General features: G+C 35.5%; 2 protein-coding genes across 2 annotated transcripts in view; one reads left to right on the forward strand and one right to left on the reverse strand.

Annotated features, from left to right (window-relative positions):
• Nucleotides 1–24031, forward strand: part of LOC113504190 (E3 ubiquitin-protein ligase MYCBP2) — a 112462-nt gene that overhangs the window by 22035 nt on the left and 66396 nt on the right. The window lies entirely within an intron of this gene.
• LOC113504187 lies at nucleotides 1465–11338 on the reverse strand. The gene is made up of 3 exons (XM_026886356.1): nucleotides 11096–11338; nucleotides 3301–3488; nucleotides 1465–3049 (listed from the first exon to the last, which is right to left on the reverse strand). Exons 2-3 carry the CDS (start codon nucleotides 3445–3447, stop codon nucleotides 1874–1876), a joined length of 1323 nt encoding a protein of 440 aa, XP_026742157.1. The 5' UTR covers nucleotides 3448–3488; nucleotides 11096–11338; the 3' UTR covers nucleotides 1465–1873.

Genomic DNA, 24031 nt, shown 5'->3' on the forward strand with positions numbered 1-24031 from the left:
CGTTAAAGTTTAATTAGGAAAAAATTGATTAGTAGTTATTCTCCCTCATTTAATTTCAATAGGATTCTTAAACTATTTAACACTTTTAGCTCTTGCTTTCTTAACGCTATCCAATAATATCCTCCTAAAAATCTATCAAGAACATAAATGCAGAGCAAAATATAAACATAAAAACAAATGCATATAGCAATATAAAACAATTGCATTTGAGCATCAACTGAATCCGTTATAATAGCTCTATTGTTTATCTGAAGGCGAAGATATCTCAGCGGGTTACAAGGGTAAGTATATGATTCTACGAGTATTATGTATGCCATGCAACAGGTATCAAGAGGATACGACGGCGGAATGAGCAGCTTAAGTACTCGGTGAATGGTTACCGTCAAGACGTCACTTTACTCTCGATTACCTACATATTAGATTGACTGAATAGTACTGTTGACGTCATTTTCAATTAATACTATGAAGTTCAACATTGACCCTACCTAAAAACCTGCTCCGTAATATTAAATTAAAGTCAGCAGAATAGAAGTACCTAATAGTATGTTCCACGCTATCGGTCTTGGTATTTTCCAATCGCATGCACTTCACTATACGCAGGAATAGGTTCTGATTGTTTAAACGTTTCTGTTTCAAGAGGTGTATGAGCTCATTGTAATACCGGCCAGTAATGCAACCGCTGTGACGATATGAAATTTATTTCTTCTGCGCAATTGTTCGGAAGCTGTTAACTTCCCGGCGAGTAAATCCTGCGATATCAACGGATTTTCTGATTTGTTCCTTTTTTTTAAGGCATTACGGTTCCTAATTGATTAACACCTAGTTCAAATACAAGCTATAGGTCAAGTCGTAAAATGTCAAAAACGTGCACACCTCGAAGCGTTTGGTTAGTGCCTATAGTAATACGATATGGCTATTGAACTAGCCACCTAATTAAGTACACCTAGAGATGTAACTTAGGATCAAGTTGTACTTACATTGTGACATGAAAGTCTTTAGAGATTTGTAAAAAAGAGAAAGTTGACTCGATAGTAATGTAGTGCTTATTTAAATTAAAGAGGTTGTTCGAGAGCAGGCTTATCGTAAATATGTGTGTTATTAATGTATGTCGAACATAACAGCGGTCACTATGTCTAGTACATATGTATATTTGTATAGCAGTTCGCGTGTCGGCAGAGATGATAAATTTAATGTAGGTATATACATGTAGCACAGCATATTGTGAAGATTGTTTTGTATTGGTAAATGTTGCTTCTGCAATAGTACTAGCAGGGCGTTTGCATCAAAGTTTTACATCAGCAAGTAGGTCGCAACACGGCAATGTACGCATTTTATAGTCAGTTATAAACTGTAGGTCATTCCGCTACGTTCGCATTGCAATACATCATTAAAAACCAACATTATCGTGAAACGTTCGCATATCTGTATACTATAGGTACCGATCAAGACAAATAAAACACTGTATTCGTTGTACTTTTATTCATATTCAATAATTTATTCTACCGTTTACACAGTTCTAAGTAGTATCTTATGCAACACCACATCGCGTAATACTGGTCGGTGTAAAACTAATCTTGGCACTTTTACAATGACGGAGCGCTGGAGCTCTGATTTGCCACAATTACGATTAATAACAACGTAACAACAGCATGCACGTGGATAACCACGTGCCATGAATTAATTCGGTACATGTTACAGAGAAACCGCTATCAAAGGTTGAAGTCTGTTGTACTTGCGTAGTGTAGCAGCAACGAGGCCCTGAGGTAGAATTTCGAGCTAACTATTAATTCACGCGTCCATCTATACATCCATTGTGTGTCATCAGATCGGTACACAATGACAAAGATCAATTGATCTGACAAGATAAACTTGATCACAAATCGGTGGTCAGGAGCTCGGCCCTCTCTACAACAATATGAAACTCGGTTTCCCTGTAAGTCTTGCCGTCCGGCATTACTATTTGCACTTTTTTCTTCTTCTCATTCTCTCTTCTCACTATGAAAAATATGGCTATAGCCGCGATAATTAACAATATAATGACACCTATGACTACGAATATCCAAAAGTTCTGTTTAAACGGGCCACATCTAATATCTACGTAAGTGGGTAACGACACATAGTAGCCCTCCAGCTCGTACCAACAGGTGATTGTACCACCTTGGTCTTTTAGCACATCTCGCCATATCGCGGCCAAATCACAGCTGCATGACGTGTTCAGGTTGAGTCCATCTACTCTTAAAGTCAGTCTTGTACGGTTGTACATTAAAGAGGACGGTAATAAATTAGTAACAGTGTTATTATCGATCAATAACTCCTGAGGCCCCATCACTGATGCAACTCCGGAGTCCACAGTGAAACCAAAAAATGCACCTTTTCTTAAATTGGTCACTGTATTATTTCTAAATGTTATGGGTCCTCGCGTAACTATATGGAATCCATCTCCTTCCAATGTCTCTATATTGTTACTCTCAATGAGAACCCTCTTTGGTGCATTGACAAGAAAAGTTAAACTATACAAATACTTAACGGTAACTCCCTCCATTCGGAACAGATTAGTCACTTCTACGTCTGACAAAAATCTGCTCGGCAGGGTACTTATTTCGCCACCTCGCAACATAAAATTTTCGACTGCAAATTTCTTAAACGCCTGAATTTCTATGTTTTCAAAGACATTGTCGGACAAATCTATGTTGTTCAGTCCCAATAGGCTGGAAAAGGCGAATGGTTTTAAAACCTTGACTCTACTATTCGTAATAGAGACATCGTTGACGCGTCCCTGTATCGCATGAGATGCGATCTCATCTATCGTGCAATTATCTATCGAGATCCGTAATCCTGGGTTCATTTCGTTCCTGTTAGAGAACGGAGACCAAGCTAGCGCTCGCTCGTTAATGACCACGTGATTTACATTGCTTAGTTCTATTGTGCGTAGTTGTATTAGACTCCGCACTGTGTCGGGCAGAAACGTTACTCGTGAACAGTTACTGATGATGATCCCAGAGGTGGTTGACGGAACTCTATATGCTCCGTCTGGCCGTAGAGTCACCTCCTGAAATAAACAAAAAATAACCTTTTTTCATTTTTCCTCAAGACAACCATCTTATGGTTAATAGTGAATACATTTTCTGCAAAACACACACTCAGGTACAATAGTATAAATTAGCATTCAAGTATTTATCATCATATTATGTAAATGATATAAAAAGGTTAAAACGAATTGAGTCACCATGGCCACATTAGATCACCGCGCACCGTGTGAATTAGTTGTCTGTATTTGAACAAAGCAAAATGTATACGTACTGTGTAGTCCCCGGTGCAAGTGCATATGACTCTGGTGAAAGGATCGCAGCGGCACGCGTCCTCCTCGCAGATGGTCGGCGTGAGGGCCAGCGCGAGCGAGCACGCGTGGAGCGCGACCACCACCCACCACCACTTCGACACGCGCATACTAGCGCCTCACGTCACCATTTCACTTTGTTAATCACGCACTGAAACCAAACGACACCGTAACTTGCATCATCCATGCACTACAAACAACTGCTAAATAACAAGAGTTTTCCTCGTTTTAAACTAACGTAACAGACTAGCGTACTGGTGGGCTAATGAAGTCAGTCTGACTCAGCTAGGTATCGGCCGTTATCGCGAGCAGTGTTATCAGATACGCAGACGTAGGTGCCGGACCGACTTACAAATATATAGATAACGGCTAGAAATCTAATTGCTGATAGTTCTTGAAATAAATACTCGTGGACAAAATTGATCAATAATGTATGGAAGCAAAACTGGTATTGTACAAAGTATTTTTTAATGACTATGGTATATAATACATTTACATTAACGGTATGATTTGTATCTATGGACATGTTCTATAAAAGCATTTGTATTACTGTTATTTACCTGTCTGCTAAAGTTTTACACAATGTAGTAAAGCGATTTAGCAAATATTGGAGATAGTGGATTGATAGAGTTAAAATAATGTTTGTTTACGCCTTGCTTTATTTATCATCGCATTTTCATGGAAATGCTCTTAAAAAAACGATCAATTTACTTTCTGAGCAAAGAAGGATAATTAAATTTATTTGCTGTTTTAAAACGTGGTCAAGTATCAAACCTTTTGAACGTAATAAGTAAATTTCGGTCTCTAATAAAACAAACGAAAATGGAGCCCTATCCTTTTGTGGATCCTTCCTACATGATATACTAATCCGGTTTATTGGGAATGACTGCGGACTCGGAGTGCATTTCATCCAATTTAATTTAAGTCCTGCCGGCTAATTGGGCGCTACGTTATTCAATAACTCACCTTACCAAACACCTAACGCGAAATTTTACCTGTCAGGTTACTGTGCTTATTCAATCTTCATTTCGTTTCGCTGATGTTTGTAATACCTCAGAGATGTTTAAGTTTTCTATTATTTACAGTGCACCTATTCTCAGATTTCAATTCTCAAAATTCAGAGTTTTATGAAAATATTTGCTCAGTGGTCTTCATTATTACAAATACCTTTTAGTTTTTGTCAGCCAGCAGGCCTTTGAGATTAGAAAATAGTAAATATTCCGATGCTCAAAGTTCAAAAGTGTGATGTTTGTAGACAGTAAAGGAAAATTTTCTTCGATACTTTGATAACCCAAGGATCATCTAGTAGAATACTGATAAGATACACGGTAAATCATGTTGGGGTCAGGGGTTAATTGAGACATCAGTAACATTTACTTTGTCGCATAACTAAGGAGATACTTCCAGCTTAAATATTGTGGTTGAACTGCATTTACCTAGCACGTAAACACGGCAGTCCGGCTAAAGCGTCCTTGGATCTCAAACGCGGCTTTATCATAGTCAAACATAACACAACAGTTTACAGTTTCAGAAGCATAAGCTTATCTAGTTCCACATGATATGAAGCATATTCAATGTTCCTGTGCATTGAATACCCTTGGCCAGGCAGTCGTTCGGCCTACAAGACGGAGGTAACGCCGGATAGATGTCCCACTTCTACGTGTTTTTTTAACTAAGTATAAATTTGGAGTATAGAATGATATTGTTCCCTATTATTCCATGGCAATATTATGGCAATATTATATCATGGCAATATGGAAGAAGATGACATGTTGCGCCGACCCCAAATAAAATAATTGGGATAAGGGCAGGGGAATGATGATGAATGATGATATTCCATGGCAATATTAAGACCTTGATAGTCTTTGTTTTTAATTCATGAAATTCTAGTACCTCCAATTACGAGATTTTCCCGGTTTGTACTTATGATGTTTCAAAATTCTAGACATCGAGTACCAAACGTGTTCAGATAGTCCGCTCAGTGTTTATTGTCAGTTTGTTTAGCTGCAGTCGTACGTAAACTAATTAAATCGGTCCGGTATTCACGTTCGCTGTAAGGTATCGCGCCACTCCATCGGCTGGCCGCACCCTCACGTGTTTTCGTCGCGAGTTTACTTAAATATAGCAGTGTAATGTAAGAATGTACATCTATAAGAGCATTCCATCTTTACAGCGTCTGCTAGCTACGCTAATTACGATCTTCGAGTTATTTTTGCGTTAAAAACGTAGTGAATTATTGGACTTGACGTTTAGAGATTGCATTAGCGCTGAAATATGCTCAATTTATCTTCGCAGTCTGGTACGGCTTGAGTTTTACTTGTCTGTAAAACGTGTGACGATTAAATGGAATGTAATGGCTATAACGGTTTATGTTATTGATACTGTTAACCCCAATACACCTGCCTGCTTGACTGATTGGTTTTACACTAATGATAATTAAAGCTACCAAGTGTTACATTCTAAAATGTTTCCATTTCGGACTTAGGATTTTAGTACGAAATGAATCATTTGAAATTATTGTGCGAAAAATATGAATAATAGTTTCGAGTGCGTTAATTATGACTAGGTCGTGTAATTTCCGTTCGTAAATATACCGTACTAGCGCCACGCAGAACGATGTAGTGAATTTTCAAGTCTTGGTCTTAAATCATAGGCTTCAATGTCATCGCAACCGCGTTCAGTCTCGTGTTCAATCGATATGACAATGTATCAAAAATAGTATTGCAACACTCGCACAAAAATAAACGCATTTTAAAACTTTTTATCGTCTTACAAATAATATACGTGCGTAGGTATATGAAAAAGGTATTCGAAAGTGATTCGAAATTCAAAAGAAAGGCGTTGAATGAGACTTCATGACCTTCATTATTTATGTTCGTCTGTCCGACTGGTCAGCGGTAATAAAGAAATGTGAAACAAATGCGTCTCGATGAGTGTTCGTTCCGCCGTTGTTACTGCTTATTCTGTTCTCTGATTTCTTATAATCGCATCGTGTACAGAAACTCGAGTAATGCTCCAGTTGTTATAAGTGCAGTACGCTATAGGCAGATTGGAATTCTTAATAAGCTTATCCAATGGCATGTCTGCGGCCGTGTGTTATTTCGAGACCGCCGGGCAGGTAATCACATGCTCTTATGTCTTAATTAGCCACAGCGAAATTTCTTCTCAATTTGAAATGCAAACAAGAATATTTTGATTGCCTGATTTTGTATGTAATGAGAATAAATTGGCCGAGATTGTTCTATTGTAACCTCAGACGACGTTTGTGAATTATAGGTATGTGACTCCAATCAATTCCAATAGACTCAGGTCAATAATATCTACAATTAATATTACCAATATTTTTTATAAGTATTGCTGTAAGTTACGTCACTGCGCGTTCAAGAATCTTTAGATCGCGTTTTGTTTTCTATCAAGAAATCGAGATAAATAAAGTATTGTACATACTCTATTATTTGTCACGTAGGTGCTCGTTCTATAAAAATAATAATCAATTAAATGTATGTAGTGTTATATTTTTTGAAACCATTATTTGTTTCAAATCCTCTTAAGTCCCTCTAAATACTGTGTTTCCGCGAACTTCCTCGAATTTCTTTAGAAAGTAAACACTTATGTAAGAGGTTAATGCTGAACGATAGGGGGGGGGGGGTGAATGTAATCTTATTTATTATACCAATAAAAAAAATAAGTAATTACTTGTTGCACGTTCTTGAAAATTAAAGTGAAACACAAACTGTAACACTGGTTTGTTTTTCGAGATTACTTGAAAGATTACTCTTAAAACTTGTTCTGAATTGCAATAAAAAAAAGTTGGGTTTTCGGTCGGACCTGAGCGCTTGTAGCGCGAGCCATCCACATTCTGACCCTTAGTGGAGTCGTAGACAGATTGATCACGAATTCAAATTGGCTGGCCTAAATCCGAGATAGCTTTTTTTCTCGCTCTTGTATATTAATCACAATATTTCAACAACAAAAAAAAACCCGCTATTTTTTTAACTTGGAGCTCAGAAATTTTATTTATTTTCTATTATTTCCGAGTAACATTCGTGGTTCTCCAATGTTTATTTACCGTGAGCGTTTCCTCTCGGAATTTCCCAGAACATTAAAATTTTTAATAATTAACACTGGCTAGATAAGTTTTATAGACCGTGATTCCAAGTACGCACAAGTTTGAACAATAACAACAACTTGTGCACTTGAATTGTTAGGAGCAACACTCAGCTCCTACTTAAATATTCTTCAAACAGCTTTTTGCCCAGCAGTCTGTATTTATCTTGTGTATTGCAAACTAAAAGCTGCCCGTTTTTTATTCACCTTCAGAGTATTCTGTAAGCCGATTAAAGCTCTCTACGTGGTGTTTAAGTAATGTTGATCACTAATGCAAAACTTTTAATACTAAAATCCATTATGAAGGTATTTCGAGGAATTCTTACTATTCTTATTGTCACTTATTATGTTTTTTGTTACCACAAAATTATTAAACAACTTGTTCTATTGCGCTCTAACAGAGGAGTTTAGATTTTTATGTATCTCAGAAAGCCAGAAGACATACTTCTGGTTATGTGACCTCTTTTTGCATATCTACAATAAGTCATATAATGTACATGACTTGTTTTTCCGAACCAAAAGCCTCTTTGTAGCATAAATTATTAATTAGACAGAAAATTCGAAATAATGAGAATATAATTATACCTGCAGATAAAATTGACAATTGCATGTCCCTCAGTCACAGGTTCGAGGTCTGAATTGACACCGAGGGTGAGAGATAATTATATTATGGGCCTCCGGTTACGTAATCGTCTCACTTTTCTGTTGTCAGAAACCGGACGCTATAGAGCTAAAGTCAGAAAAAAAGCGACTCTCTAGACGTCCTTAGTTAAAGTTCGTAACGAGATTTTGCTTCGAATGATTCGAACTTCCTTTGAGTTATGGTGTAAATAACAAAACGGAGGTTCGCGGATCCCATACAAAATAGCGGGTTTATTTAATACATACTTGACAGTATAAGGCCATGTTTGTTTGTCGTTTTACGCTTAATTTGCCATCGATATAATAACAAAGATGATTCCGTATACTTGGTTGATAATCTCGTTGATTATTCATAGATTACGTCACACTAACTGGGTTGTCCTTCGAATGAAATATGTCTCTGTTGTAAAGTGACTTCACGTTTACCCATTTAAATATGGTATTTGATACAATATTATGAACATGGAACTATATTTAGTTTTGTCGTAGAACTTTGCCTGAAGTGCTAAATATTTTTACACGATACAGATTTGCAAATAAGAAATTGTTGTAGAACGGAGTTAATGTATCATTGTCGCAACCAACTAATATGTTTGAAGAATTACTGACGTATTAAAGGAGTGTCCGTAAGAAATTACCCATTCTAAAGTAAATTTACCCAAGTGTGCAGCAATTGCTTTAGTTTTATTATAAATGTTAAACGGCAGGTCTGCTGGTTTATTGAAAGAAAATGAACATAATGCGGAACGCTTAGTCGTACGCACGTAGGTACCGGTTGCTGTATGTAAAATTATATTTAATGGCCTCATGTAATCTACATCTTCTAGCGAGCGACTCTATAAACCCTGTAGAGTTCCTACGTCCTATATTTCTCGAGTTAGGTTTAGATTTACTTTGTGTTAAAGTATAGAGTATGCTATCAAACGTAATTACGGATTGAACATTTTAAATGCGTGTATAACCAGGTAGCCGGTAGCTACTTAAGCCTAATTGTCATTTGTGACCTACCGGTCGAGGTCAATTACATGAAAGATGAGTGACCTTAATTTGAGTTAAGACTAAAATCGTGAATACAAGAAAATGAGGTAATAATAGAGTCAAGTATACTATGTATCTCACCCTTAAAGCTGGTATGTTGACATTGTAAAGTATGTTAGTAGTTTTGTAACTATGCCAAAATATGTGTAAACACTGAACGTTTTTGAGTATAGCTATAAAACATTAGGGCAAAGCAAGTAGGATGTAGTCATGCCACTCCGGTGAAAGGGTTGAATTTGATGTGTCTGAAACGAGGGTTGATAGACTATTGAAACTCTGCCCGTTGTACTCTAGAAATGTCACATGTGATTCGTGACGTTTCTAGGCTGCAGTGGTCATTGACTGAGGGGCTGAATACCTATAGGCAGCTTCGTTTTACTGCGCCATATTGTTAAATAACAAGTGATTTGTTTATGAAGTTAATGTAAGGTTTTCTAATACTTAAAATTACTTGAGTAACGTTCGGCTTGTTTTATGATCCAATGTCTTCTATAGTAACGATTCGAGATTTTTTTGGTATCTTGTAATGTTCGCTTAAAGCTGGGGCAATGTTCATTAGATATAAATCATTTTCATTTATTAATAGCTAGGTACTCGCGTTTTTTTACATTGATTTTAGTATTTCGATATTTCCGCTGACCAGCGCTCGACCGTGCTACAATAACGTAGAAAACAATGCTAAGATTGTGAACACAAACACTTTGTTGCATTTCTTTTCTCCTTGGCCTAAATAAACACAATTTTCCTGACTTATCTACATAAAAAACATTCGGAATTATTCAACATTTTACGAATTACGATATAAATCTGATACGTTATTTCAGGGTGCATTGACGCTTAAAAGGTTAAACCAGTAACCGCAATCCAGTCAGTCTATCATTATTGAATTAACCCTTAACTGGCTATTTCCCGACTCCAATACGACGCCTGATTGCATTTAAGTGGTGACAAGGATCTTTAAAAGCTTTCTTTCGCGGCGTGTTTTTGTGGACAGAATTCTATTTTAGATTTTCTGAAAATGACTTACTGTGTAGTTGTATGGATTGAGAAAAAATAACTTGTTTTAGGTTTGATCGATCTATTTGGATTTAATTTTCTAAAACTCCGACAGTTGAAAACCGGGTATTCCATAACCTATTCAATATACAAAGTATTGAAACAGTCGGCTAGCTGACACGTAAAATCAATAAATATTGTGAGGCCTTGTTCTAACGCTGATCGGCACGACAAAGTCATATCTTCAATGAAGTCCTTCGTGAGTCGCGGTGTCAGTTTACACTATCGGCTGTTCTCAAAACTCGGTCTCAGTTTGTTTACACATAACAGCACTTATGGGACACGGCACACTCGCCGACCGCCGTGCTTTATGATATACTCCACTGTGAACTACTTGTAGAATGCGGTCTATCATAGTTCTACGTAATCAGATAAGAAATGTTGTATGCGAATACTCGTCATGTCGCATGATTCACGACTCATGTTTGGATTAAAAGATATATATTAAAAACAATTGCAGCTAAATAAGTGAATTTAATTTTACGCTTCTATCGTTCTGGTATATTTAAAATTGAACGTGATTTATTTTTAAGCTTTCGCTTTTTATTTAAAATAATGACAGTTTAATTTAGTTGCGAACAACCAGACGTCGACGAATAAATAAGTGTAATCCCTTTCTCCAAAGTGACCAGTGAAAAAAGAGTTCGAATTCCTGCTGTCTCAGGTCACGGGTGACTCACATTTTAGATGTAGCCTTAAGATACATAAATAAAACTAATGAGATAATTCCTTCGCATGCAAGAAATAAATGATTCAATTCGGCGTGCATGTTTCCGTGTGTATGTACACACTTCAGTACTGACGCACAACAACTACGCTATCGTTACATTTTCAAGAGCCACGTGCTTGTACCAAAACTTTGATCTCGGGCCAATTCTAATACTACATGCTACTAAAACAAATAATAATACCCACCTCATAAAAGCAGTTCCGCGGCAAACTTGAATAACTGATATTGGTAAACAACACTTTAATCACTGTTGTACACTCGCGTCTAACATTTTAATAATAATTGCGAATGTAGATGTCGATTTAGTCGGGTATCTTGCGGCGGTATTTAAATAAATGTCAATGTAATACATAAAGTAAAATGTATAAACAATGAAGAATGCGCAACATAACGCGCGTCAGTTGTGTTCGGTTCCCGCGCTTGCGACTGATACGAGAGTTCCCTCGAGCCCGCCGAGAGGTGCGCTTGCGCGCTTCGTGCGACCTTCGCTCTAAGTACTGCTTTAATTCTGCGCTAAACTAACTACTCACGTCTTTGAGCGACTTATTTCAGGATAAAATAATATGGGAACATAATAGTAAATAAATATAATTACTAAATTCTATTCTGCTAAAAATATTACGTAACTAATTGGGATTCGAATTCACATGAGGCCTGTAAAATATCAATATCGAAAGTTATCTGATATTACTAAATTGGTGAATTCAAATTTAAAAAAATCATGTCTATTTTTTACCTCCAATTAAGTTTGTAAAAATATTGAATTTTTCATCGCAACAAATGTAAAACGAAACCAATAAAGGGAACCAATTTGAACACTTATATTCTTGGAATGACGTTATTGACTACTCAACCGTAATGTAGTTGTTGTAGCGCACAAATTAAAAATCGATATCATAAATGCTATGTTATCACAAGAATTATTAACGATGTTCGGAATCGTAGTGTCTATGTGAAAAAGGAGAGAACTGATAAGTTTACTCGTTTACCAAGAGAGCTCATGCTTCTTTTACATGTAATATTTTTTAGGCTGAATTAACTAAATCAGGATATATATAGAGAATACTTTGAATGAACCCTTATAAAACTTATAGGTATATAACATTTGTTTTTTAGATAACTTAGACAGTATATCTAATTTATTTAAATAGGCTGAGTTCCCTATCGCGGTCCACTGCTACACATAAGCTTCCTCAAATAGCGCCACAACACTAGATCCGAGTGCAGGTTTTTTTTTATGTAAGACAATAATATAATAACACAAAACAAGAGTTTTAAATCAAACATACAGCACAAACTTTCCTTTAATAGGAAGCGTAGCGAATTAACAGAACAGCTTTCTCCGAAATACGCTACAAGTGCTCGTAAAACTGAAATAGATTGAAAAAGTTTTCCTTTTTCTATTAAGAGCTTTCATTATCCGGATACAACAGTTCTGTAGTGCATATCTTGAAGCAGCTGCACTCTTTACAAATTGATAAAATGTATTTTACTGTAATACAACTTTCAGTACTGAACAATATCAACTTAGTTTACGGAATGTATAATTATTCATAAATATATAAGTTCGAAAGAAACGCGTACGGTCTCTACATTAATCTTTCATCTAAAATTGCCTTCGTTCGCAGAATAGGCCCGTACAAAAAGACCACAACCTCCTCAATCACGATATTCTCGTGCATAAAATAGAATTACCCTGTATATGCTGTAACTATTTTGTTTTTATTCCTTCTTGTAAAGAAAACAAGAAAACATTTTAAAATATTGAATAAAATCTCTCCAAGTTTAAAATCGGATAACCCCGTTTAAATAAAGTCATCGTGTGTTTGACCTGCTTCTTCGGCGCATAAACTAACTTACAGAGCGCTTTACTTGCTACTATCAATTGAATTTAGTGTTGGGCCGGAGATTGCCGTCGGAGTGACGTCAGAGTTCAGGTGGCCTACCATCGACGTCGTTATAGTTGTGGAAAAAAGACGCCGCTGTATGCCTTGTAAAATGACGTCACTCTTTCGCGACTGTTTATAGCTTAGTTTAAGAGAATCTGTTAGGTCTGAAGGAAAAATTTAGTTTAGTTGAAACTGATTTAATTGTTTCAAAGGTTTCGTTAATATCTTTATTTTATTCTTTAAATGCGATTAAGTACTTGCTATTACAAATGATGTACCTTTACTTTATACCCGTAACAATTTACAAACTTTAAATAAATATTAGTTCATTAATTACGTATTACTTAAATTAAATTGGATCACCTGGTTTAATTTTTAGTTTTACGATATTATTGATATTGTCTTCCCTTTCTCGGGGACATCGTATTGTATTTTATATATACACATAATATCGGTTTATTTTGTTGAAAACGACTCGAATTTGTTTTTATGGTTTTTATTCTACGGAGAGCTAATATAATCGTAATAGAGAGTGACTACAACAATGCACTTATACTTCTTCAACGTCATTAGAACCGAGTATTTAAATTGCGTCTAATACGCAATTTACCTTCGACGACAAGGCAATTATTTAAGTATTACAAGCGAAATAGTAGTAGGACCTCTTGTATATAATATTAAATTGTTGCAAACGAGGTAGTTAGTGGCTACTGCAAATTATGCCCGCGTATATCAGTCATGTCATCCAGTCACGAATTGCTTATTCTCGAAACGATTTCATAACTGGCGGCAATTTGTAGTCTCCATGGGAAAGTCTTATGTCTTACGAGGCACTGCTTGCTCTTTACGTGATATTGTCTGTACACAATGTTTGCTCGGTTACATTACGTATCTGTATCATATAATAACAATAGTTTGACAAGGTTTTGGGAATTACACCGATATTTTTTATGTAGCGATTTAAAACTATAAATAAGCATTGTTTCTGGAATAAAAACATTTTCGGAATTCATGAAACTGCCAACAACCAAAAAGTGGAAAGTAGACTTTAGTAGAAAATTAATAAAATACTATTCAATTTCTCCTTTAAAATAGAGTCATGAACTCTCCAAACATACACAGTATTACTTAAGAGTTAAATTACACTTATACATGTGCATGTTAAATGGAAGATATTTTGTTATTATCATGCACTAGTCGTCCTTGCATAGTACTGGCCACGTACACTATAGGCCTGAGTACATCCTCGCTATTATCGATCTAACGTGTAATACACGGTTATGTGCCCCTAATACTAAGGTATTAGCAGTTTGTATTTTTCCTTTTACAGCGTTAACAAAAAATAAAGCTAAATAAACTTAATATCAATACAAAATAGAAACAATATAGGTCTTACATAATTTAGAGACCGTCAAAAAATACATCTTCATCCCTGCCCAAGTCCTGATACGTGTCCAGAATGCTGGCTGCATTGCAAGGTTTCATGGCAATGCTAAATCTTTGAACGTAAAAAGTCTGACTTGCCTCACTTCCAATTCATCATCTTTCTGATTTGTTTTCTCATTTAATAATAAAATATTGGATAAAATTTCTATCTGACGATATATAATTCGTTTTTTATCATATAATCTGTGTTAATTATTAAAATTCTTAAAATTTGCATACATTTCATTTAGGTTTTTTTAACTTTAAACTTGGGCAGTAACTTGTGCTAACGCAGGCCTTTTTATATGAGTTGACAATTTTAGTTTCCAGCCATACTGCTTTATAGGCCACAGGGTTGTAAATAAGCACTATCGATTAACGGCGATGTGCGTTGCCTTGTGTACGAAGGCCCTTTACCGTATATAGTCTGCTTTGAGATTAATTTATATTCTTGTATAAACTAACATTGATTATTAGTGCGAGGTCTGTCGCGTACTTTTAATAATAGTTACGTAAATTTTGCCCTCTCGTCCCTAGTTGGTCCAAAATGGTCAAACTGGTAATAAAACGACGTCCCATAAAAACGATGAAAATTAGACCTCGACCTCTTTTGCTGTTTGCCTTAATAAGATTGTTAGCAACGCACTAAATAAAGGCCCAAACCACGCAGAAGCTGTCTTTAGTAAACGTTGATAATGCAGTTAGCCATTACCTTTGCTCTGACTGGAGGTTTGTGTCACGCCAACAAGTCCAGTGTAGCCGTCCAATCTGAAACAGGCTAACTGCAGAGCACTTCAAAGGAAACCCTTCTACAACTGCTAATGTACGAACATTTTCGTTTCAATAACTATTTTGATATTCGCTATTGGCGATTGATGAATTAATACTGAAAAGTGCTAGCAATATTATAAGAAATATCTTATCAGTTACCATTGTTTCCATTACCGTATGTCAAGGTTATTTTAGTATCCAATTACATTATTACTAAACTAAAGTAAAATGTATACATCATTACTTTCAAACAGTCATTTTTATACAAACAATATTATTTTGTAGCACGCTGGTAGTTATTGTTAGTAAAAAAGTATCGTAATTTCTACATCGCAGGATTAATTGTAGCAGCAATTAGTTTATCTTTAATTATTTATGCTGTATGGATAACCCGGGGTTAGGCGCGGCAACATGAACCCATGTTCCGCATACACATCAAAGTGCATCGCTTCGTCTCCATTCTTCCCAGTCCCGGGTCACTGCTACTGGGTTATCGGATAACCAAACATTTTTATCATATCAATTACCCACTGGGGAACTTTGAAGGTCACAAACAGACTCGCATCTTCGATGACCTTTTTGGGTCAAGATTTTGCTAGCTCTACTGTCATAACAACATTATCATGTTATAACTTCGTTTCGATAGACAATGTCAAGCGAATAGGCTTTCCTTAAATACTTTACCGCCTCCGCTCAAAACTACACAAAAAGTTTTTTGTGGAACCTCCTAAAAGCCAGCTTTGAAAGTTAAAAACAGTTCTTTTTTTAAACCCGTTCTGTCGAACCAGAGAGCTATCTAAATTTGGCTGAACAGCACAAAATTTTGTAAAACCCTATTTGTAGGCCGAAAGTTATCCTTACGGCAAGCAAGTAATTTGGCTTTTTGCATCCGTTTTTATGTATTTTGCACGTAATGCAAAAAATGTTAATTGGTATAGTAATGTGTTCGAAAAACGTAAAAAAATAATGTTGAAAATACTACCAGGGACATTAAATGACTAAATTGTACAGGATTAAAAATGGAAAGCCTTTTAGTTTAACAGCATAATAAAATTATGTTTCCAAAAGTTAATTGAACTAACAATTGATGCAAACTTGCAAATCCTACTTGAAATAGAACCCTTTCATTCTGACATAGTATTTTAAAGGCAAATCAAGAAACAAATAATGCGTGCAATTCGAGGAAACATCTCCGCTCTTCATTACACTGATACGTCTTTCTACGATCAGAAAACTTCATCATATTAAGCGTAGATTGTGAACAACTGTATATCTAATGCACGTGGTACTAGCGAAAACCGGGACAACTTCAAATCTTACAGATATCAGAAGCTCACAGGTTTATTGAAGTAAGCAAGCTTAGAGGCGGAGGCGACGGTTATTGCTTTTTACTTGGAAGATTGATAAAACTTTGCTAAACGATGACTTTCAAATATGTCCTATAGAACTATTTTTATTATGATGAAACTCATATTATAACGCAGTAATAAACCATGAAAATATAGTTACGAATGACCGCGGCTTTCAAAGTTACCATGTTTTTAATAATATAATATCCATGATAACGAGGCGGATTAAAAATAATTGAGCGAAGAACATTTTGTACGTTGACGCCTTCAAAATGAATGTGTATGTGATGTGCATGTGATGCGTGACATACACGCCATATAGTTAAAGGAATATTTAAAAATAAAATAAAATTGAAAAAGCAGCACTACATTTTGAACAGGATCACGCGAAACCGTGTGCCGGTTTCGGCTTTGTAACTGGTGTTCGATTGACAACTCGTAACACGTGTCAAAAGCATTGAATTTGATAGAGTTGTAATCAACAGTCGAAATGGGAACCGGTCTAACTTTAGAAAATCGATAACTCCTGTTGGTCGCGTGCAACTTTTTGTTCCGATTTATTTAAATCTCTTAAAATGGTCTAAAAATTACTTAAGTATGCATGTTTATTTTACGACCCGCCAAACTTCACTGTTCGGACAATTAGCGCCCACTTTTTGTTCATCCTCATTCATACTTATCTAATTCTCAGTATGATTTAGTAGTATTCAACGAAGACGATTTTATAGGCTTCGAAACTCTGGATGATATTAAAGTGGTATACATTTATAGGACCGGTTATACAACTTTTTTTACTAAATTAGTTATGGTTAAAGTATAGTGTTATTTTCCTTTTTGCGCGGAGATCAATCGTTAAGAGGGAATTTATATTCAGTATGTTCGTGATGGTGAGACTAATTTGTAATTATTACGATTGAACAACTAAATTGCGGATCACTATCTACATTTTTCGAATTGTTTTGGGTGCCCTAGTTATGGTGAATAGCAAACTGAATATGAGCTAATTATGACTAATGAATCGAATTCTCATGCCGATCATTTGTATCGTTCAACAGATTGATGATTCGTGTGTATCTCTATGTATGTACATACGGTTTGATGTGTATTTACAACCAATGCAATGTGTGCAATGTGCACCCATTCAAGTTTATTCAGACTTCCTTCTACAAATACTGAATATAAAGGCCACCTTCCTACATATCCATTCGGATTTGAATTAATTAACCGCAAAAATAAACAAGTTCATCCGTCCAAACAGAGATTTGTTTCGATGTTCACCTCTATTGTTGTGTTTATAAGGTTGATATTCCAATAAATGTTTGTATGTATTTGTTCAAAAAGCATAATGGAGACACTGGCCAGGCTTCCGATAGAACTGACTTTGTTTGAATGGTGCGCGTGAGTTTACGTAACGACCGACGCATGAGTGTTTGTTTATACAATTTCGATTCACGACCGCAAGTTACCAAGTACACTTAACTTTATTTTTATACTAGATTTTGGTAGAGGTTCGCTTTGGAATCGTTTAATTTTGAATGTCAAATATGCAGTTTCAAGTTTTACACCGTCATGAATTTAACTAGTCAAGTTCATGTTTTCGAAGTACATTAAAACAACGTAAACAAGTCTGAGTGAGAGCAGTGTGTATAAAAATATGCTGTAAAATGTATAGATTATTTTGCAGGTTATACAAGTTTAGATAGAGAACAAAAAGGCCTGTAAATAGGAAAAAAAAGTAACGTATAAAGTAGGCCGTTTAAATAGTCTGCAGAGGCGAAGTGTAGCAGACTAGTTGCAGACAGACATACTCCACGTGTTTGATGAACTGGCTATTTCAAACATATTACGCAATAGACAGAACTTCTTTATTTTGGTCACGTGCGAAATTTAAGTAAAGGTTACAAATACGCTCGAACAATTGTCGTCAATTACATCAAACAATATTTTTTTATCAGTCAAGCATAGATTCGATCGGAACCAATGACAGAGCTGCGATTATTCTGTTGAAACAGTCGTTTATCATTACGTTCGACGTTGCTGATATGCTGGCGGATTTGTAAACCGAGCCATTTTGTTCTACACAACCTTTGTCCACAGTAAAACTTGTTGTTTTTGTCGACTTATCGATGCGAATACGATTAACGTATCAATTCATACATTGTACAAGTGTAATCCGATTTATCTGCAGTACGTGTACCGGTAAGTATCGGCGGTACAGACACGACGATTTTAAATTCTAATATCGACGCTGTAACTGTATATGAAGCTTCAGACAGTATCGATAGGAAGTATTAAGTAGGTGAACGTTAAATAATGGGCAGCACTTCGTTCTTGCTTTGTAAAGTTGATGTGACGTTCAACTTTATCGAATCATTGTCTGTCGAGGTATTATCTTACTGTGCGGAAAAGTCTATTCAAAATATAGGTTACCATGAAGATACCGTCTAAAGGGTGATGTCTTTTCAGTAGATCAATTTTTGGTATACATTAACATGATATAGCATTGAATAAAATATATTTCTGTCTCATGATGTGTTAAATCGCCATTTTCTTTCAATACACGTCATTTTATATTTCATTCCTTTGATGTCATTGAAAAATGTTATGGAAAAATACTTTGAAATAGCGAGCTAGTCGCGAGACTTCAATGCGAATCCTGTGTGCTTCCTTAGCGAGTGCCCTGTCCGTTCACATTCACCTCGTTGACAACATGTATTTCTGAAGTGGCTTGATCTTTTGCTGCTTTTTGATATCCTCTGTCAGAATGGGTCGTGAAAGTCAGTCTTATTGCTTTCAAATTAGGGCAAAGTAATATTGACGTTCAGTCGACTTGAACTCTGATAGTGTATATGTATATGCATTATTTGTAAACGTGTATTGCAAGGTGAATATTTTTGGGATTTTGGGAGACCAATTTTCAGAACTGTTTGATTCTCATCTTACCGATGGCCAATGAGATGACTTCCCATCGGTCAACAGAAGCATGTGGAAAGTTTTCGTAAAGTCAACCTACATTTAACCTACCTATTCATTTTAATTCGTTAATTCAGTACATTTTTTCCAATCACAAAAACGTTCTCGTTCGCATACAGACGCACCGGATGGATCACTTAAATTACGTCATTTGTTGCCCGAATATAGACCAAATGTTAATTATGGTTCGTGATATTTAATTGTTTTAAGTTCTGTAAGATTTTAGTTCCAGCTTGTCCAGTTACAGCTTCACTTTAATTAATCTTGACTACAAATGATTATAAAGTGTTTTTTCCTCACACTTTTGTAGCTGAGATATGAAATTGTGTAAAAAAAGATGATTCTTATATGAGTACCTATCTAATATTTAAAATTCTCGTGTCATGATATACCAAACAAAACTTCTCCGAAACGGCTCGACCAATTCTAATGAAATTTTGTGTACATAGGTATTCTGTAGGTTTGATACAACATCTGTTTTTCATACCCATAAAACTATTTTTTTTTCATTCGTAGTGCAGAAAAACGCTATGGCAAAACAACGTTAAATGGAACATCTAGTTTTCCTTAATGATTTTACCGGTGACTGATCCAAAAACTTCTAGGTATAGATATAGTGCAGCGAGTAAAGTATTTTTATACATATTGCAGTAAAATCGGATTTATGTCCGCGAAAGTTCCTTCCGTTGCTATGTTGTCACGTGTAAATAACGACTTTTTCGGTTTCAAAAATAAATCGTTTTCATCGAAATCAGTAAAGGTAAATAATGTTTTCACAATCCTGTTAATTTTATTTTAAAGGCCTTTTAATATAAATATTCCTTTTATCGAAGTCCATATTGAAATATGTTTCATGTTCCGAGGATTTAATTTGAGTACCTAGTCGTGGTATTGATAAAAATATACATGAGTTTTTCAGAAATATTAATTGTAAATCATTTATTGGTTTTTGAAACCAAACCTGTACTGGGATATGGTAAAAAATATCAATAAAACCACTTTAATTGAACTTAATTGTTTTGTGAACGGTTACTACGTATTTCCATTGTTCCTTAAATGCAATTAATGTAAAACACGGGATGCCGGACTGTGTTTCCATCCCTGAAGAACGTGTTAAGTTTTCTCTTCGTAAAACTTTCTACACACATACCACACATTTCAAACGCTTCATAAACTTCTGCCACGATCTGGTATGGAGTGACGGGTTTAATCTTAAAAGTCTTTGTTGTAACCTGAAGCATCAATCTCTCTGCCAAAGAAAACTAATAACAAGTTCCTCATGCCACGCCGATATTGTTTGTCCCAGCTACATTATCGCTTGTGTTCTTAAACTAGTGTTACTTCAATGCACGAACTTGTCACTTTGTTTAATAACTTTTTAACCCCAGCCGCAAAAACGACGGGGTGTTATATTACAAGTTTGCCATGTCTGTATTTGTCGCCGGCATTATAGCTCTCGAACTGATAAACGGATTTTGATTTGTTGCTTTTGAGCTTAAAAGGTTTAGTTGAGAGTATTGATGACATGACGACGCCAAAGGTTTTTTCATACCAACCTTTAAATATGAGTATTAATGGAAACAGCTTGACTTGTAGAATATTGTGCCTCTACAATACGAGAAATTTCGATACTAGCTGTTAAAATATCGGTTTTAATTTATCCTTGTGTAACTAGCTCCCCGTTGTCTCCGTGTCTCACAATTGAATCTTACTTTTCCTACTTTTATCATTCAGATGACAATCTGGTCCCGGTGTTTGCGAATTCAATCGATATCCAATCGACTCTGTAAATCTAGTAGTGTCGGAGTTGTGTTGTCGGAGCTGATCAAAGTAAGCGAAGGTTTACTTTTAACTACTTGTACTAGTAAACAACTAGTCAAGATAAAATGATTTAAGAATGAGATAAAAACGTTTTATAAAATCCTACTCGAATATAAACGCTGAGGTTTGTATGTAAAGATGTTTGTTCCTCTTTAGCGCAAAAACCACTGAACGGATTTTGACGAAATTTACCAAGTTTCGTCAAAATATACATATTTTATAACTGGAATTAACACTCAGTTTAACCCGATTTTATTTTCCAAGGGATCATTTTCGATTTGTTGCGGTTGGGTCCGCGGGCAACTAGTTATTATTTAAATTTAATAGGTATATTGTCGTAACTTTCCGACCCATAGCAATTTGTATTGTTGCTAGCTATGAACATTATACAAATGAATAATAGGTAGTTCATTTTGCATTGATTACGCGTTAGTTGTAGTCTAACCTACTGCGTGCCCATTGGTGGTAGTTATCGGGTCAATCGGGCCTTGCATACCAGTCGGTGATAGCGAACGTTGGCGTTAGCTAGTACCCTGTACTTACAACCTGTTACAAACTCTACACTTAGTATTAAAGCAAAGCTTTGTTATTGCGGACGCCTATGGATTATTAGATCGACGTGTGCGCAAAACGTTTACCTTTATTGTAGCTACCAACTACCTAAATGTATTCCTAACATGATGTCTTGGATAATCATTGAAAACCAACTCTTGGTTGGTTACTTTTTTTTATATCAATCCAATATATATAGGGATACACATTGTTGCAAATGTAAGCATAATTATTGTACTCCAATGTATATAATTTTCATTGGATCGATCCTATGAAGATTATTCATTCAGTGTTTCAAATGGGGCTGTTAGTATTACGTGTTAGCTGATGTATCTTCTATTAATTATGCATATCTTGCAGTAGTTGCAATAATTTAAGAGGTTTAGTGATAGTGATTTGAAAGTTTAATATGTATTTCTGAGAAATAAGGAGAGTTTCGCAGACTTCAAACAGGGGAATGTATGCTTTTATTTTTTAATCGACTTCTTAATAATGGTTTTAAATCAATTCGATTTTGATGCAGTTAGTGAAATTTTTATGCATCGGTCTTTCAAAGACCTTCGGATGCAATCTCGCTTGTGCCGATCTCTCATGATTATATCAAAGTATTTCAAGCAATATTGTACTATGTGTACTAACAGTGCATAAAGCCACCCATAACCTTTTTCCTTAACTGATACAAAATCATATGCCCACAGTCATCGATCGGTTTGTTCTTTATATTAGACACCAACTTTATGCATGTGTGTAGTTAGGTACGAGTATATAGGGTTAGGGTATGAAGCTCGCAATAATAAGCATTCAGGTTTCATTTTCGACATTCAACATTTATTTAATATGGAACATCAATGGAATAACATAACTCCTCCTCACTTCAATAAGTTTTTGACATCTAGATCAGAATAACATACTTTAATTATAGTTAGCAATACATAGGTAATGACTGATTGATTTTATGGCAAATATCATGAAACATTCAATTAAACATCAATATTATTATTATTATAATCGTCTATTCTATATCTTACTTATATTGTATTCTATATATTAACATTTAATTGGTTTGTAAAGGACAGATTCAGGATAGAAATAAATAGGAATTATAAACACATCTTATTTACGGTCCTAGTTGCTATTAACACTAGAAAGACCGCCGTCGTCAAATTGACGATTCTGTGAAGTAAAGTGCTCATATTTTGAAAGTTATGCTTTATTCAAACATGACACTCTTTGACTTTTAATATTTTGCAGTTTTATAGCCTCCATTTAAATTAAAGGCTGTTATCTTAAGTAGTTTTCGAAATACAATGAGTCATATCTATAAAGACCACAGTCGTCAAAATGACGCATTGTAAAAAACTCAATCGATACAATCGACCTTATCGAAAACAAACATTTCTAAGTACCCCTACCTACCCCCTACCTACTTAGAAATATTTGTTTACATTTCACACCGCTTTATTTAGTTATGCTTTCTTATTTTTCCATCAGTGTTGAAACTCTTAGTGGTGTCTAAACTGCATAAACTTGTATTGTTTATAAATATTGGGTTCATTTAGGATAAAATAAATATGAGTGCGCGTAGAAATATGTCTGAGTCAGAAATAGAAAAACAATTGCAAACTCTTCGAAATCTACCGTATTCGGAGTCTGAATCGGGCGGAGAAGATAGTGTCATTGCCATTGAATTGATTGATACGGCAGACACGGATTATATACCGGCAACCAACGACGCATTGCTGAGGGACAGCTCAGATTCGAGCGAAGATATTGAATTAGAAACACCGTCTATAGTGGTTCCTAGCCAGCGTGGTATCCGATCGAGAAGCAGGCGTAGAGGAAGTCGAGATATGCGTGGTGGATCTTTTTGATCACGGCAATCAGAACATCCTGTTATTGATGATATTTTGATTGCAAGTGATACCTTCCTTGAAAGTTTATCAGGGGAAACCAAACAAAAATGTTATAATTCTTAGTAATTCTCTATACCCGAGTGTACAAATTGACATGGGCGAAAAAAAAATTCCTGAACCTGTTGAATTTTATAATTCAACAAAATTTGGTGTGGATATTTTAGATCAAATGGCAAGGAAATACTCAGTTAGAGCTGGTACTCGTAGATGGCCTATGCACGTATTTTATGTTTTAGACATAGCTGTTATCAATTCATGGGTTGTTTATAGAAAAATTACAGCAATATTTCACGTCATAATTTCATACTGCAACTTGTTTGCGAGTTACGAGCAGAACATCAAAAAAATCTATAATTTGCTCCAAATGCTTTTCTGATTAAAACTAATTAATATAATATAATATAAATTAAAAGTAGTAAATAGCAGCT

This window comes from Trichoplusia ni, chromosome 21 (genome assembly GCF_003590095.1).
Source record: "Trichoplusia ni isolate ovarian cell line Hi5 chromosome 21, tn1, whole genome shotgun sequence".
Taxonomy (NCBI): domain Eukaryota; kingdom Metazoa; phylum Arthropoda; class Insecta; order Lepidoptera; family Noctuidae; genus Trichoplusia; species Trichoplusia ni.

Bases quoted from the DNA above. Each gene is read 5' to 3' on its own strand.
- LOC113504187 (XM_026886356.1), bottom strand. From the start codon at position 3,447: ATGCGCGTGTCGAAGTGGTGGTGGGTGGTGGTCGCGCTCCACGCGTGC. The intron at 3,050-3,300 runs GTACGTATACAT...TGTTTATTTCAG, and splicing joins CTTGCACCGGGGACTACACA to GAGGTGACTCTACGGCCAGA.